Source organism: Zalophus californianus, chromosome 4 (assembly GCF_009762305.2).
Source record: "Zalophus californianus isolate mZalCal1 chromosome 4, mZalCal1.pri.v2, whole genome shotgun sequence".
Lineage (NCBI taxonomy): Eukaryota > Metazoa > Chordata > Mammalia > Carnivora > Otariidae > Zalophus > Zalophus californianus.
Genome location: NC_045598.1, coordinates 57,273,642 through 57,292,807, shown reverse-complemented (window position 1 = coordinate 57,292,807; position 19,166 = coordinate 57,273,642). Strand labels below are relative to the sequence as shown.

Genomic DNA, 19,166 nt, shown 5'->3' with positions numbered 1-19,166 from the left:
TTAAAATGTTCAAGAAAATAGTGGAAAAGGTGGACAAGACAGATCAGATGAAAATAAATAGAATTTCACCAGATAATTAGAATTTATAAAAAAGGATCAAATAGATATTCTATAATTGAAAAATACAGTATCTGATTTTCAGAATTCAATAAATAAATTTAAAATCATATTAGAAATTGGATAATGAACTGGAAGGTAGATCAATAGATAATATCCAATTAAAGTAGAAAGAAAAAGAATATAAAATAAAGAATACAGTATAAGAGAAATGTGTGCACAATGAAAGGATCTATGTAGCTGAAGTTCCAGAAATAAGGGAAAAAATGGGATTGAAACAGTACTTGCCAAGATGATGGCTAAGAATATTCTTAAATTGATGAAAAGCTCTAACCCAGAAATTCAGGAAAATTTGCAAACTACGGGAAAACGACTGGAAAGAAAACTACACCCAGGTGTATCATAATCTAAGTGCTGAAAATAAAAAATGAAGAAACAGTCTTAAAAGGTTATAAACAACAACCAAAAACAGCTCAATTAAAATTAGGCAAAGGATTTGAATAGACATTTATCTAAAGAAGATATAAGCAGGGCAATAAGCACATGAAAAGATGTTCAAGCACTCATTACTAGATAAATGAAAATCAAAACCACAATGAGATACCATTTCATATTCATTAAGATGGTGACCACCAAACACATACACACACACACACACACACACACACACACACAAATGGGTGTTGGCAAAAATGTGGAAAAACTGGCTTGCTTTTGCACCATTGGTGGGAATTTAAAATGGTGTAGCCACTATGGAAAACAATATGGCAATTTCTCAGAAAACTAAAAACAGAATTATCATATAATTCAGAAATTACATTTCTGTATATATACCCAAAAGAATTGAAAGCTGGGATTTGAAGAGATATACGCACACTATATTCATAGTAGCATTATTCGCAATAGTCAAAAATGGAAGCAACCCAAGTATCCACCAACAGATGAATGGATAAACAATATGGGGTATCTATCTATCTACCTATCTATCTATCTATCTATCTATCTATCTATAGAATGGAATATTATTCCACCTTAGAAGGAAGAGAATTCTGACACAAGCTACAACACAGACAAAACTGAAGGACATTATAAACCTTTCACAAAAGTACAAATACTGTTATGATTCCACTTAGACTACTCCAAAGGAGTCAAATTCAGAAAAACAGAAAGTAGAATGGTGGTTTCCAGGGACTAGGAGAGGGGAACGAGAATGGGGAATTACTGCTTAATGGGTACAGAATTTCAGTTTTGCAACATGGAAAGAACTATGGAGATGGTTGGTGGTGATGATTACACAACAAGTGAATGTACTGATAACACTAAACTGTCCACTTAAAAATGGTTCAGATGGTAAATTTTATGTTATATGTATTTTACCATAATTTAAAAGCAATTTTAAAAATATTTTTAAAATCTTTTAAACAATAAAACAAATAATCATCAAAGGAGCACCCATAAGACTGATGACTTTCTTCCCAACAGAAAGAATGGAGCTACAACACAATGGAATGGTATCTTCGGGGCACTGAAAAAAATTCTATAACCAGTAAAAATAACGTTCAGAAACAAAGATGAAGTAAAGAGTTTCAGAGAAATAAAAACTGAGAAAATTTAACAGAAACACACACGTAGGAAGACATGAAAGACAGAATGGTGTCAGAACTGTGAGTGTGGTAGTCATGTGCAAGCAGAGAAGGAATGCAGAAAAATGACTAGGTTTTTCCCAACAGAGGCAAATAGAGTATTTGTCAACCTACTATAGGAAATCATTTATGAGATTACTACATGAAATAATAATAGGCCATCTATATTTGATAGAATTACCCAGTAATAATCATTTCCTTAACCAAGATACATTAAATTGAATTAGCTGTTCAGATTGGGGAAAGTTTCAGGGAGTTATCATGATATTCTGAAAATAAGTTAAGTCTGAGTTAAAAATATGAAACTATTCAAAATAAATCTGACAAACATAATTCTATTATTGGGACTGATACATTAAGAAGATAAGGTAAAGAATAAAGGTACTAAATTAAAAAGGATTCACAAATTCATTTGGCCTCCAAAGTTGGATTATCTCCATCAGGGCTCCCAATGACTGACTAACTGAGATATCTAAAAGCTTTTCTCCCTCAGTCATCCTCCTCCCAGGCTTTCTGGCAGCATTTGACATTGCCAACCTCTCTATGAATCTTCCTGCTTCTTTAGTTTCTTTAAAAAACAAGACAAAACAAAAATACTGGAAGCCAGTTTTCCTCCTACTGCTGACTACTGCTCAGTTTTTGTGGTTGACTTCTTTTTCTCTAAACAGAATTTTGATGATTGAATATTGATCCTAGGAACTGTACCTATGGTAATATTCCCCTTCCACTCTGTACATGTTTTCTGTCTGATGAAATCCTGGTGGCCTCAACCACTGTGTTTATTCGGAGAAATCTTCTAGTCCTACCTCCAGTTCTGTATTTCCACCAACCCTGCAGTATCCCCATTTTGCTACACTCATGGCACCTGAACTTCACATTCCAAGCTAAATTTACCATTTTAACATCATCTACTCAAAGTTAACTGCTCTTCTTTTAATGTTCCAGATCTCAAATAATGGGGCCAGTATTCATCCAAACGAAGTTCCTGTAGAATCCAGCAAAGAGGGTATTGATTTCACATCACAGTCCTCTCTATCTCTACTGCCATCACTTTAGTTTGACTCCTAAATTCCCTAGCTGCAGGACTGCAAGCATCAGTCTCCTGGGCTCCCACCACCAGACTATTGAGATAGCCTTCCTGATGTTTTTCCTTTTTAAAATAATTCATCTTTTAAGTTCTTCAATAGCTTTCAAATTATGGGCTTCCTCATTTCTTTCTGAGCTAAAATTGATGCTGATACTGACTCTTACCAAGGTATTTCTAAAGACGTTTTTGGAATTTTCTCTCCTTTACTATAAGGAGAGGCCAACTAAACTATTTTAAAAGTCTGAATTCTGAATTTCAAAATTCTTACACCTTATAGTGTAAGCTTGTATCAGTGTATTACATCCCAAGATAAAAAGTCTAAATTTATAAACCAGATTCATTAGGTTTCATTCATGCTTTTTATCTCTGAGTTTTACTGAGTTATTGTTTAGCATTCTTACCAAAATGTGTAGTTCCAAATGTATAAACATTTGATATAGTTTGTATGTGAGGTGTTTATCATCCATGACTTGTCATTTATAAAGCCTTAAAAAAAGACTGAAAGGGAAGTAACTACTTTTGGCTTATAAAGTTCTTTAGGAATCTTTACTGTTAAGCAGTTGAAACACAATTTTAAACAATGTCTATAATTATAGGAATTTCTATTACAATAGGATTTTAAATATAAAAATATGTATAACTTCTAAAATATTTTGATTGTGGATACTGCCATCATATCTTGTAGATTTTTCTTTGCAGACAAGATTTTAGTCACCAACCACTGAAAAATATCTGTTAAATTAAGAACTATATTTTTACCCTAAAAATACATGTATATTTTTATATGTATGTGCATATAAATGTATTGTGTGTGTATACATGTAAATATGATATGTAAAATCAGTTTCTAAGTGCAAACTTCACTTCTTAATCCATATCAATGAAAGAACTGATATAAATACTTTCCAAAAAACTTTTAGCTTTAACATTTCCTGATTCTGTTTCAATCTCCCAGATACATTTGAGGAGAAAGAATCAACTCCAAACACTTTAATGTGGAACAATGAGATTTTCAAAGATTCTTCTTGCCATTCAAATAATTTTATTTACCCTTCCCACACTCTTAAGTCTTCTTAAAAATCCATTCATCCAAACATTACATGTTCTTATCATTGAACCTCCTATTTCATTTCTTGAAAATGTCAGTGAGTACTGATGAATGGAAAGTTCCTGCTAAATGTCTGGATTTCATTTGATATCACCTTGAAATTTTGAAATTCACCTTCAAAGGTGAATGTAACTTCATTTTATTTCTTAAAAGCATGATTATAATATAATTCCTATTAATGGTTTATGAGAGGAATTAACACATTTATACAGTGGTTGAATGTGTTACAAGGTATAGGGAGATTCTTACTCATTTTAGAAAGGAATATATTGTTGAATTAGGTCTCTAAGTAAAGACCTAGAAAAGATACAATATTTAAACTCATCTTTCTAACCAAAATCATTTCATTATTACTGACAGAAATTTTGTTTCCTGAAATCCATAGTTACCACTTTTCTTCCTAACTATTTTTGTGATGTGATATAGTTAACACAAATACTACTAAATATGAATTTAAAATTACAAGACTATTTTGTAATTATAGAGTAAAATTCCCAGAACACTACTGAATTCTATATACTTAAGCATAGTAAAATAACATAGTATCTACTTGCTAGTTATTCCTGTCTCTGCAGACTTCTAGGTTGTGACCACTTTGACTTGCATTTTTTTCATGTAGCGGGCTCCTTTAAAAAAAAAAAAGAAAATTTAAAAAATTTTAATTAACTACTTATAAATTGACAAATGCATCTAAATGAACATAATAAGCAAGAATGGAATGTGAAGAGTTTAATCAAATGTATTTCCAATTGTCAGGTTATACATCCTAATCAGAATAATTCCACAAAATTATCATTTTAAATATTTGAGCTTTGAATATATAAATTCAGTGTGGAACAAAAGGATGATACTATTGTCCAATATTCCTTCTAAAAACAATTCAATATCTGCAAGGAAAATTCTTTGTAGAGTGAGTTTCCTCCTTGCCTGTTTTATTCCTAAGAACTACATAATAAATGTGAAATGTTATTTTCCCTCATTCTTAAAAATTATAAAAACAGAATTTTTTTAAAACATTTCACAATTTAGATTCTTACAGGTCAGAGTTGCCTTTCCTCTAATTATTCTGAATGAATAAAATTTTATGTTCTCACTATTACACCTAAACCCTCATTTGGTAATCCTCAGTTATCATTAAAACAAAGTGCTTGACACTGACGTTTATTATGTGTGTGTGTACTCATAGCTTAGTGTGTTCAATATATTACAATTAAAATAATTGAGCCTAAAATGCCCATATGCATTTGCAATAATCAAATTTATTTTTAAAAAGTGACTTTAGTGAGATTGATGCAGATATGAATATTTATTTAGTATTGTTGTTTGTACTCTGTAACATTACAACCCGTAGTTGACATGGGAGATAAAGAAGAAAATGACACCTTGAAATTATTTGTTTGAATACTTAATGTAAAGCCTTTATATTTATAAAACCCAAGAGTCTCAATATAATTATTAAATTTGTAAGTCAGGACTATATGAAACCTCCATTTATCAGTGGAACAGAGATATATCTAGTTGATATATAGTCAGGCTGGGCCTGGTGTGTTTTAGGAATCATAAAGGAAAGCTTTATTGGTATTGTTTAGTGCAGTTTCCTGATAAAAAATTTAAAAAGGGGAATGAGAGGACCAAGAAAATATTCAAAATCTGCTTGATAAAGCTAATTGTTCATAGTAACACTCAGGTACAAAAAAAAAAATTCTCTTCTTGAAATAAGGACTCTAAAGGATATTTTGGAAAATAAAAACTTATTGAAAATATATAAATCACAGTTAATATGCTGGAGATTATGTTTATTTAATTGATGCAATTATTTACTTGTATAAAAAATAAAAAATAAAATGCACAATCTTAAATAAAGTTCAGCAAACCATGTGTTTAAGCTGAAGTAATTTTCTGATTACAAATGCATTATTAAAATGAAATAGAAATTAACAATTTCTATAGTTATTCTTAATACCTTTGTCTTTTAACTTTTATACTAAAATTAAAAATGATTTACATATCCCAATTACAGGTTACATAGTGAAATGCTTACAGCCTGCAATATATTATCCTGAATTTCATAGAAACACAAAGATACAGCCTGTTTAAATACAATTTAATATAGTCTAGAGTCCAAATTAGAAAACTGGAATCATCTATTGTAACTTCTTTATCTGTATAGTTGATGAGGGAACAGAAGGCAAGCTGAGGACAAAGCAGAAGCTGACACCCCACAACCCCCTGCCCCCACCATGGGATATATGTGACATTCCTCAGGCACTCTTGGCTGCCCTAAAAGAAAAACAAATAGTTAACTTATAGAGTCTCCCTCAGTTTACAGATGTCTTAGCAATCTACAAGAACAAAGCATTCCTATCATCAATAACCTAGCTTCCAGAAGGAAATATAGATACCATTAAATGCCCTTATAATCTGCAGCCCATTGACAGATACTTGAAATGGGCAGAGTGTCCTGTTCCTCCAGGAAGTTCCCAACTATCTTAATGGTAATGCCTTACTAGAGGAGTAAACAACCTTAACTTGACAATGTCAAGGCCTCTGGTATCCTGTGAGTCTTCTTTAGCATATGAATGTTCTTTTGGAAACCTCCCTTTTTCCTTACCTCCCCCAACCCCATAGTATATAATCAGCCACCCCTCACAACCCCAGTGCAGCGGCTCTTTCTGCCCACGGGTCCTGGCCCCATGCTTTAATAAACCACCATTTTGCACCAAAGACATATCAAGAATTCTTTCTTAGTCCTCGGCTCCAGACTCCACCCCACTGAACCTCACCTATATTCCAAAACCCTATCATAGTGACAATAATAATTAACGTTAAATGTCTCACAAATAGTCTCTAAAAAATAATATAAAGTAAGTTCTTAACAGCTAAGCACACTTCTTAGGAGAACAGTCTTTGCTATTATTTTGTTTTATTCTAACAAGTAAAATTATAGGCCTAAAATATATTATTCCACTGCCCAAAAAAGTGATATATACTTAAAAATAATTATATTCTTGTTTTCTGTTTTCTTGTTGCTACTTTGTTAAAAATAAAAATTGACCCTCTACTTTCAGGCAGATTCACCACTCAATATAATGAAAGAAATATGTCTAAATTATTATTATTATTATAGTTATTATCCTATATGATACTATACTATAATATAGTATACTGTATTATATTATTATAATAGTTATAATAGTATATTATAATTATGTTATTATAGTATAATATATAGTTATATTATTTTAAGAATAAGTATACTTGCTTTTATTATTTGCAAATCATGGAATTGGGCCTTGTCATGGCTAGTGTGACAAACACTCATCAGAGAAGGGAAATAATGTTAGGACACACACTCTTCTAAACACAGTATTTTATTTTTCTTTTACAAGAGACCTAATATATATAGTTACAGGTAAGACCACATTTTTAAGGCCAGTGTTGAAGGGGGAAAAAAGAACAATTTGGCTATAATAGAGACCAGCATATCAGCCTTGATGGTGACATTTTACTTAATAACTTAAAATAAGATGCTTAATGTATCATATGACCTCACTGATATGAGGAATTCTTAATCTCAGGAAACAAACTGAGGGTTGCTGGAGTGGTGGGGGGTGGGAGGGATGGGGTGGCTGGGTGATAGACACTGGGGAGGGTATGTGCTATGGTGAGCGCTGTGAATTGTGTAAGACTGTCGAATCACAGACCTGTACCTCTGAAACAAATAATACACTTTATGTTCAAAAAAAAAAAAAAAAAAGAAGAAGAAGAAGATAGCAGGAAGGGAAAATGAAGAGGGGGAAATTGGAGGGGGAGATGAACCATGGGAGAGGATGGACTCTGAGAAACAAACTGAGGGTCTTGGAGGGGAGGGGGTGGGGGCATGTGTTAGCCTGGTGATGGGTATTAAAGAGGGCACGTACTGAATGGAGCACTGGGTGTTATATGCAAAAAAATGAATCATGGCACACTACATCAAAAACTACTGATGTAATGTATGGTGATTAGCATAACATAATAAAAAAATAAAATAAGATGCTTAAAAGAAAAATAATTTTCAAGTGTTTTTTTCAGTGCTATCACTGTCCCTTTTGGTTCAGTATAAGCTTGTCCAAGTGCTTAAGCCCCCAGGTTAAAGTCCATTTTAATAAAAGACTACTGGGAGGACTGATATATGGAAACATTGTGTGCAAGTCTTTTGAAAGGTTTCTTGCTTTGGGCTACACTTATTTTGTGGTATTTCTGGTTTCTAGTTTTTTAGTCAAGAGTCTTGAAATATAACCTCCTCACTCAGTATCTAAATTGTATGTAAATGATGACAAAAAAAATCCATGTCATGCATTAAATGGATGCTAATTCTCACTAACCAGTGCTCCTTATTACAGCCCTTTTCTTCCCAAACTTTCCATATCTTTTGATGGCCTGAGCTGCATTTAATCCTAGTTTGACCTGCTTCTTCCACCTGCTACTTAAAAGTAGAAAGTGTGTATGAAAAGTCCTTAAGGTATAAGTTATTACTTAAAGCATGGCCTCCCGGGGGAAGTTCTTGTTCAGTTATGCTTCTAACCAGCGTCTATCACTCCGTAGATGCTGTAATATTTAACAAGTGTCGGTACAACACTTGCCTGGGACAACACAGTAAATAAGCCAGATTTGGATGCCAAGCACCACAACTCCCAGATTTACATTTCAATTTTATTTAAATGAGATTGCCTAATGTGTTTAAATGTTCATCAAAATTAACCTTTCACATCCAGAAGGCACAGTAGGTATTCCTGATAACACTAAAATTTTAGACTTAAGTTTCCAACTACTACTGGATAAGTGAAAAATTCAGAGGGTTTGAAATGTCAAGAATGTTCTGAAATTGATTTTGAATTGGCTAAGAAGTTTAACTCTGTCTCATGTTTAATGTTCTCTTAGTGATTCTGTGATGTGATTACTAATAGTCATTGACTATTTAATGCCAATAATGTTCTCAGAGCTAATGAAGTATAGGTGCTGCATATCACAGAAACTTGATAATATTAATCCAGGCAAGAATTACAGCAGGGAACAGATTTAGGTTGAATTACGAAGTTGAAAGAAATTTTAAATAGCCATAGTCTGTTAATTATCTTAGGGGGGATTTCACCACAGCCATCCTGAGCACATGAGGACATTTTAAAGGTCACCAGTATCTTCAGAAAATTCATTAGAATCTGTTGTCACATCTTGCAGGCATTATAAGAATTAGAGTGGGAGGGCTTTCCAGAAAGCATAAGACTGTACCCCCAACACTGGATTTGTGAGATCAGAGTGGAGCAAAAGATGTCTTAGTAATGGCACTGTAAGTCATTTGACTTTAAAGACAGAGCTTGAAAGTCCAGATAGAGGCTTTTCAGAAACTAGAGGGCAAAACAGAATTCCCAATAGGAGACTAAGGCCTTCCAGATCCTGCCTGTGTAGCCTCTCGGATAAATTATGAATAAATCCCAAAAGAGCTTATCACTAAAGGGCAGATATTGAAAGCAGATTTAAGTATATAATCTGAGACAGGATATGACGGAAGTATGCACATTTTACTATGGGAGCTGGGGTGAGGGAGCACTCGGCACACTCTGTAAGTTTGTGGAAGGCTTCTGACTCCGTGATCAGTCAGTGCCTTAGATGCCTCAAGTATTTTATACATTTTATTAAATTTTAATTGAATTTCAGTGAACAAAGCCAAGATTCTTTAAGTTTCTTCCATGCATATATTTTACTCTAAAGGCCAGTAAAAGGACAGAAAAAATGGCAGAGCCTCATGAATCACTATAAGCCTTTTGTGTTCCTTTTATATTTACCCCTTTTCCAAATCCCTTAAATTCTTCAGGAAGGGGGAAGAATAAACAAGTATAGAACTGCTGATATTTGGGGTTTAATTTGTTACCACCATCCACTATTCTTTCTTGTCTAATATAAAATTTCATGGGTGAGACAGACACGAGGATAATGGAAGACAAAAAACAAAATTGCTTGGAAGGCAATAAACTGAGCATTTTGAATCGGAATAACAAAGGAGACCTTTCACAGTACACTGGATCATAAATATTCAGAAGCATTCCCTTCCCACCCCCAATATTTCCATGTGAGGAATATACCACTGATGTTGGGTTTGGCTCTGTGACTTGCTGTGGTCAATAGAACAGGTGCAAGTAACAGTGGACCAGTTCTGATCCTAGGCCTTAAAAGGCCTTGTGTGTTTCTGGCCAGACTGTTACAGCCCTGCCCTGTCTAAGAACTATGAAATGAACATGTCCAAATTAACCCACTGGTCCTAGTAGTAAAATGAGAGATCAGAGCAGAGTTCTATAGCAGGGGCATCACAGATCCGCTGACTTCCATCTGACTTCCTGACATGAACAAAACCAAATGAAATCAGCAGAGCCACTCAGTGAAGCCCAGCCTGGCTTGACAGATTCCCAACCAATCCCCAGATACTTGGGCTAACTGAATGATCATTACTGCCTTCCACTGAGATTTTTGTTGCTGTTTGTTATGCAGCATTATTGTAGTAATAGCTAAGTGATACATCTCAGATAAGGGGGTCAAGAAAGGCCTCACTGAGAAGGTAACATGTGAGCAGACACCTAAGGAATGAGAGAGACCTATTTATGTAAATAGCTGATAATTAAATTCCAGGAAGAAAGATCAACATTCAAAAGGGCACTAAGACATGTAGCATACCTGAAGGGACTAAATAATGGCCAGTATGCCTGAGCCTAATCAGCATGAAGAAGAGTAACCCAAGGATAGATTGAGACAGAGGAGAGGAGGGTGACACATCAGACCTTGTATGGTCTGGTGGGAAATAAATTTTTAAAAATTTTCAAAAGCCAATAGAATCTTCAGATTATCTGTTTAAGGCTAGCTTAAGAAGTGGAAAATGAGTTAGAAGAGAGGACAAGGAATACTTGACTTGAAAGTGTACTTATATGGCAAGCACATTGGTTTTATTTTAATTTTGTGCATTATATGCACTCTTGACCCTTGAACAACATGGGTTGAAACTGGGTGGGTCCACTTATATGAGACTTTTTAACAGTATAGTACTGTAAATGTATTTTCTCCTTCTTATGACTTTCTAGTAATATTTTCCTTTCTTTAGCTTACTTTATTGTGAGAATACAATATATAATATATATAACATGCAAAATATGTATTAATCGACTATTTATGTTTTGGTGAGGCTTCCATTTAATAGTAGGCTACAGTAGTTAGGTTTTTGGAAAGTCAAAAGTTATAAGCAGATTTTTAACTGCATGGGGGTGGAAGGTTGGTGCCCCTGATTCCCACATTGTTTGAGGGTCAACTGTCTATATAGCAGCTTTGAAAGTGCTGCTAGAGATCAGAGGCTCTTTCGCATTTCCCCAGTACCACTACCTATAGGACTGGTGTGACATAAAGTAGGAGGAGCCTTTGTACTTCTGACCAATTTCACAGAACACTTTGCTGATCTCTCAGCCTACTTGTATGGCCTAATAGTATATATAATTTTTCTTCCCCAGTGGTATCTTTATGGCACCTCTATTCTCTTATAATATTCCATTGAACCACATAGTCCAGCAGAGTATATAATGTGCAGTGAAGGATACAAAATAATATAAACAGGCCACTGTAACTAAATTTCAATGTGAAACAAGCGTTTCACATTGGCTTGTCTGGGTTTCTACTGCTTTTTGTCAGTACTAAAGTGGGTGTCTGCTTCCTCACTGGTCTCTAGGACCCTGACTTTAGTTACCTCCAAAGCTATATAGTATAGTCTAGAGATGATTGTCTAAAACATTTCATCACGCATGCTTGACTTGGGGGAGCAAGGGTGAGGAAGAGGAGAACTAACATTTACTGAGTGCATACTGTGTTGTAGATATTATCCTAAGGTGGTTAGAAAAGATATTTCTCTCAGGTTGGTTTCCCCATGCAGCAGATTCTGCCTAAGGCATAGATTTGAGAATAAATGCTTCATTTGGGAGGCAATCCAATGAAACACCAGTATAAGAGTTAAGAATTGAAACAGGAAGTAATGAAGCCACTGCCACTCTGGGCAACTGAAGCTGTATCTACATGGAATATACCTCAAGGGGTAGGAGAGGGGTGAGGAAGGTGAGCTATTTATTCTCCCACTCTCATCTGACAATGACTGAGGCTGCACCTGGGGGAATTAACTTCCAGGCTGCACTGAACACCTGCTGAAAGAATGTTTTCAAGAGGATTCAACAATACCTGTACTTAGATGCCATGGGCACACAGTAGAATGTTGGAGGCCAAGAGGAGATGGATGGGCCCCCAACAGCTACAGAACCCTCTTCTGATTTGTTCCCTATTAATGTCACCATTTAGAGAGGTTTTTTCTGATCAATTAATTTTAAGTTCTCTGTCACTTGTTCCTTTCCTTCTGAGCCTATATCACAATTATTCACTATTAATTTGCTTCTTTCTTTATATATTTCTCTGTTTGTTCCTAGACTGTGAGCACAATGTGGTCAATAACTGAGTTGGTTTTGTTCAACATCTAGTACAAAGGAGGAACCCAGTATTCATTGAAACAATTATTGAATGACAACCCTATGGAGTAGGTAGTGTGATCTTCATAACTGAATGGGAATTCTAAGGCCTTACTGGTGGTGACAGTATTACAATCCAGGATGGTCTGACATAAAATCTCATACTCCTTGCCACACTGTGATACTGACACCATGCTGTTTTTCCATTTGCTGCCTCAGAAAACTCAATTAATTCCTATTTGCTACATCATTAAATTTAAAATCCTCTGCCTAACTTTCAATGCCTTCAATAACCTGGCTGGTTAGATTATTCTTGCACCTTAAAAAAATTGTGCACAAATACATTATAGGCTGACTGAAATGTTGCTTTAAACCGTACGTTAAAATGACTTGCAGTTTGCTTATTGTCAATAACCATTTTAATATGAGAAAACAGTGTGATCTGGCCTCCAAAAAGTCCAATATAAAAGGCTAAATGAGTGTAAATAGAGCAGTCAGAGGAGCGGTGTGAATGATGGTGTAATGCAAGACTGTTTCCAAGGCCAAAATGACATGAACTCAGAGTAACTGATGATAGAACAGCAAAATTCCTCTTATCTATGCATAGGTAAGTGATTTTCCTTTAGATAGTTGGGCCTGAACAAAAACCACATAATTATACAAGCAAAATGGAACCAGGAAAGATGAAGTCAAAAAATATGAGAACAACCACCAAAAAAACCCTAACGTATTCCTACTTATATTTGCTAAGGATGTATAGATGCTTTCGTTTGCATTATCTCATTTAAGCCTCAGGACAAGGTCTTTAACAGGACTGTAAGGCCTGAAAAAAGCAAGAAAAGAATTTAGCATTCAGTCTTTCAGTAAAGAAGCAATGAGTACTAGGGTAAAAATTCACATAAGAAATAATTAGGTAATATTATGACTTTTTTTTTGGAGAAAAGAGGTTGTAGAATGCATTGATTGATCAAAATATTTGAAGCATTTTCCCATGCTATCAGACTCCTATAGATGCCTCTTCTTTGGGAGGATCATAGCTCCTGCGGGAATGATGTTAGCCTAGGTAGGCCATGTGACTTACTTTGGCTAATGGAATATAAGCCAAGGAAAAGCTTTACATCAGCCTGTGTTGCTACTAATACTATTTGCCATCTGTGGCAAACCCTAGCTATAAGCCTCATTTTCTTTCTTGATTCTGGAACAAAGAGATGGCAGAGCAGAACCCCAGCCAATATGTAGCCAACATAAAATAGCAGTGAAAAATAAATTTTGCTGAGGTTTGGGGTTGTTTACTACTGTAATGGTAAAAGTTGTGTAAGAAGAAGTGGGTAAAGTGTCTTTCTAATTCTGGGGAAATTTACAAATTCAAAATTGAGATCATGAAGAAAACCACTTTCCATTAATAATTTTGAGTTTAACATAAGAAAAATTTATAAATGATATTAAATGTGCTTATAATATTCAAAAAACTTGACATATAGGGCATAAGAACATGTTATTCCAAATGAAATGAGAAATGAATTACAGAGTTGTAATGTGAAGGGGAGGAGAATATGCAATCCCCAAAATATGCAACTATGGCATATTGATTATTTTGAATCAAAATTACTTCAGGAACAGCCGATACAAAAATGGCCTTTGTCCCCTGAAAGCAGGAAATAAATCTCCCATGTGAAAGGTACCCTCCGTGTACCAGGAGAGTAGAAGACATCCTTATCACCAGAGATAGGGAATTATGGACCTGAGAAGGCAGTGCAGACAAATCTTATTACCTCTTCACTAATTTACTACCGTAAGACCAAGCCTCTTTGTCAATTCTTTACAAATTTATTCTTTCTTTGTTTATTCTTTCGTCTACAAAATTAATTTTTTTCTGTTAATCTGTGTCAATTTAATTATTAGCCCAACCAAAGCATGTGGAAGGGAAGAAAGGGAAAGTTTTCTGCCCCACAGATGTTTATTTGAAGTAGTTAGGAGAATTTTATTTAGTTGGTTAACAATAGTATTGTGATGACTAAAAGAACTTGAAATATACCACATTTATACATTTAACTGATTAGATTTGCAAGAGTGGTTTAAGTGTCTTTGGAGGTTTTGCTTGTTACATCAGGGCTTGAAGAACCTGATAAGGAAGATAAAATGTATTAGATTTATGAAGAAAATAAAAATATTTTTAAAATCTAACTGATTTTAAATTAAATTATAGATATTTGAGATATTATTTATTTGAGAGAGAGAGAGAGAGAGTAAATGTGTGGGTATACACATGGGGGCGGGGAGAGGCAGAGGGAGAAGCAGAGAGAGAATCTCAAGCAGACTCCCCACTGAGTGGGGAGCCTGACTTAGGGCTCAGTCTCACCACCCTGAGATCATGATGGGAGCTGAAATCAAGGGATGCTTAACTGACTGAGCCACCCAGGCACCCCTTAAATAATAAAGTTTTAAAGTGATTGTTAGGATGTACCAGACTTATGAATAGAATAAGATTTGGATGTTAAGCTTTAAAAAGAATTACTGAAAAACTAGGTTTAAATGTAAAAAATTTAACTTATAAAGAAACAAACTGAGAGTTCTAGAGTGGAGGGGGGTGGGAGAGATGGGGTGGTTGGGTGATGGACATTGGGGAGGGTATGTGCTACAGTGAGCGCTGTGAATTGTGCAAGACTGTTGAATCACAGATCTGTACTTCTGAAACAAATAATGCAACATATTTTAAGAAAAAAGAAAAAGAAGAAGATAACAGGAGAGGAAGAATGAAGGGGAGTAAGTCAGAGGGGGAGACGAACCATGAGAGATGATGGACTCTGAAAAACAAACTGAGGGTTCTAGAGGGGAGGAGGGTAGGGGGATGGGTTAGCCTGGTGATGGGTATTAAAGAGGGCACATTCTGTGTGGAGTACTGGGTGTTATGAACAAACAATGAATCATGTAACACTACATCAAAAACAAATGATGTAATATATGGTGATTAACATAACAATAAAAAATTTAAAAAAAAATAAAAAAAAGAAGAAGAAAAAGAAGATAGTAGGAAGGGAAAAATGAAGGGGGGGAAATTGGAGGGGGAGATGAACCATGAGAGACTATGGATTCTGAGAAACACACTGAGGGTTCTAGAGGGGAGGGGGGTGGGGGATGGGTTAGCCTGGTGATGGGTATTAAAGAGGGCACGTATTGAATGGAGCACTGGTTGTTATACACAAACAATAAATCATGGAATACTACATCAAAAACTAATGATGTAATGTATGGTGATTAACATAACATAATAAAATTAAAAAAACACACTATATTATAAATATGATTACAAAAAAATAAAAATTAAAAAATTGCACATAGCCATAAATAGTCCCTACTGTGCAGAAAAGTCTTCCTATAACATTAAAACTTCACAAGAACAGAAGCACTATGAAGCAGTACTCTATTTCCTATTCTATAGATGAGGAAATAGAGACATAGAGAAATTAAAGTTGTCCAAAGCCAAAATTATGGTAATTTACTCAATTTAGTAATTCTACAGTTTCCAAAATAGCTTTCAAATGCTTCCTAAAATGTACTTAATTCTTTTTTTGCCTTTAAAATATTAATGTATGTTAACTTATAAAAGTTTCCTAAATTATCAAGTACAAATAAAGTTCTAGCTATTATAGATATTTGTATATTGGAAGAAAATTATTCTCTGGTTGATTTTTCTTTTGACAATTAAAAGAGTAAAAAAAATAGAAATCATAAAAAGGAAAACACTTATTAAGAGACACACTGAATATATCTTTTGGCTTCCTGGAAAGGAGGCAACAAAAGGAAAGCATAGGCTACAAATTTTGTTAGTTTCAAGGAAGCTCATTAATTCTGATACAAAATTCTTAAAGGGGTTTAATTTGTTGATATACGTATCTTTTAACCCAGAATACCTCTAAATAAGACCACTGATCAAATACTTTACTTTTTCAAGTTTAAGAAGAATTGGAAGACATTCTGGTAAACACAATTAAGTTAATGTATGTTAACATATGCATTATACATATGTATACACACACATATACAGTATCATTTACACAATTTTAAGAATTTGAAGCAACAATTACATAATCTGTTGAATGATTTCCATATATCAGAGATTTTAAATTATTCTTATATAGATATATAAATATGTAACTTGTGTGTTATCATAAAAGATTCTAAAGTTATGGCATCCTTGGGTAAACTAGCTAACAAGTGCAATTTAAGATTAAAAGATAACCTTAATTCTCACAGTCCCATCTAAAATTTTTCTAAAATACCTAGATTTGACATTGAAATATAAAAATAGAATACCGATTTTGTAAAACAAAGGAAAATAAGATTTATTTGTTTTTGCCTTGAAAGATTAAATAATTAGAAAAAGTAAATTATCAGTTTTTAACCATGTATAATCTTTAAAAACGATGTCATGAGAGAAATCATTTTTGTAAGATTTTCCAAGAGATAAAATCTTTTTTTCCAAGAAAACAAAAATATATCAAGACAAGGTAAAAATAAAATGTGGTTTGTGACTCTGAAGTATTATGCATTTAAAAGTTTTCGTGTTTTCTCTTCAGAATCTTCTAGGGTCTCACAAGAACTAAAAAGCATTAAGTAATTAAAGACTGTATTCTAGGGGCACCTGGGTGGCTCAGTCATTAAGCATCTTCCTTCAGCTCAGGTCATGATCCTGGGGTCCTGGAATTGAGTCCCCCAATCAGGCTCCCTTCTCAGCAGGAAGCCTGCTTCTCCCTCTCTCACTGCCCCTGCTTGTGTTCCTGCTCTCGCTATCTCTCTGTCAAATAAATAAATAAAATCTTTTAAATAAATAAATAAATAAATATGGCATTCTATGCAGAAGGATCAGTAAACCAGGGAATGGGTCATCTCATGAACTTTGCTTAATGATGGTGTACATAATACATTACACCAGCAATATAAATTATGTGTATGTAATAAACATTGCAATTGATCCTAGAAGAAAAAAAAACATGTCTGGATAATGCTAGTCATAAAACTGCTCACCCTTTCCTCACTGTGACTGATTTTTTTTCAACATAAAGGTCATTATGGCTATTAAGCACATATTATACTTTGCCCAGAATACTGTCTACATTTCACCTATCATCAAAATATTCATCTCAATAATAAGTTTCCCAAGTGCTATAATTATACATCCAATCAAAAATCATTTTTGCATTATTTATAATTTTTAAGTTCACCTATCATACTCAGGCTTGATATCTTTCAGTATGCACTGTGTTCCTTAAAAATTGGTAAATATAGCCTTTGAGTTAAAAATTAAAAAGTGAGCTTTTAATAGTCACTTTTCCCTTTTTCACCTTCCCAATTATTTTATAACAAGTTTAGTTAAGAGTTTGCCTGAAGGGGAAAAAAGCTTGGAAAACAAAAAGCCTTAGAAAAAGCTTAAAAATCATTTTGTGGCCAATGATGCAGGAACTATCATTCCACCATGGATTATCCTTGGTAATACTGTCTCGCCAGAGTATTATTAATAACAGGATGCTAGCAAAAATGTTGCTGATCACAAAAGATGTCATATTTACTGTCATCTGCAGTGCTTGGCTCCATAAGAGAGCAATAAGAACTGATGCCCTTTATGATGTCTTCTATCTTGCCTGACAGTAAACTGATAGGCATGTGACATGTCAAATACCAGAGGTGAAAATATGTTCTAGATTAAACATGGTGTGTGATGACCCATGAACACATAGGTAACATTAGTCACTCTTTAGGCATGCAGCCAAATGACACAACAAGTGAGATATTTTTTTTACATTTAAAAAAGAAGAGTGTATTTAGATTTAGTGTTAATGGCAAGATGTTTAAACTCACACGAAATAAAGCAACACAATGCCTGGTTTTGAGGCATTTGTTATAAAAAATGTAATTTAATTAATTTATTTTTTTTAAAGATTTTTATTTATTTATTGAGAGAGAGAGAGAATGGTAGAGAGAGAGCATGAGATGGAGGAAGGTCAGAGGGAGAAGCAGACTCCCCGCCGAGCAGGGAGCCTGATGCGGGACTCGATCCCGGGACCCCAGGATCATGACATGAGCCGAAGGCAGTCGCTTAACCAACTGAGCCACCCAGGCACCCAAAAATGTAATTTAATTTAAAAACAGAAATTAGATCAAGACTTTCTGCACTTTGTACCATATGGACACATCATCAGTTGAAACAGTTAAAACATGTAAAATGTACTCTTTCTTTTGACCTGTACAACACTGAAGATGCCATTTTAGAATCTATTTTTTTTTAAGAGAGGAAGGAGGGTCAGAGAGAGAAGGAGAGAGAGAGAATCTTAAGCAGGCTCCATGCTAGGCATGGAGGCTAAGCCCATTGCAGGGCTCGATCTCGTGACCTTGAAATCATGATCTGAGCAAAATCAAGTCGGACACCTAACAGACTGACTCACCCAGGCGCCCTCATTTTAGAATCTTTAAGTATGAATACCCTCTGTGCACCAATTTGAAAACAAATTAAGCCAACTTTTTCAAAAAGCATGCTCTGATTAAACATTTTTCTTTAATAAAAGCAGAGAATCTTCCAAAGGGGCTAGAATACATTCCTTGCTTTTGGGACTTTTGTTCCATGGAAACAATTACTCATTCTACATATAAAAATAGCCTCATGTGGATCAGAGTTTCAGATGTTAATGAGTCGATCAGTAAACTCCAAGGAACACAAATCCGTAAATATGCCACTGGCTTTAACAGGCTATCAA

General features: G+C 34.5%; 1 protein-coding gene across 2 annotated transcripts in view; it reads right to left on the bottom strand.

The window, feature by feature from the left end:
* Positions 1-19,166, bottom strand: part of LRRC7 (leucine rich repeat containing 7) — a 939,042-nt gene that overhangs the window by 369,130 nt on the left and 550,746 nt on the right. The window contains exon 2 of one of the 2 annotated variants that reach the window (XM_027572991.2): positions 4,446-4,521. The exons of the other annotated variant lie outside the window; for it this stretch is intronic. Coding sequence (XP_027428792.1) covers position 4,446 — 1 coding nt within the window. The 5' untranslated portion in view covers positions 4,447-4,521. The remainder of the gene's footprint in view (positions 1-4,445; positions 4,522-19,166) is intronic. 2 annotated transcript variants of the gene reach the window in all.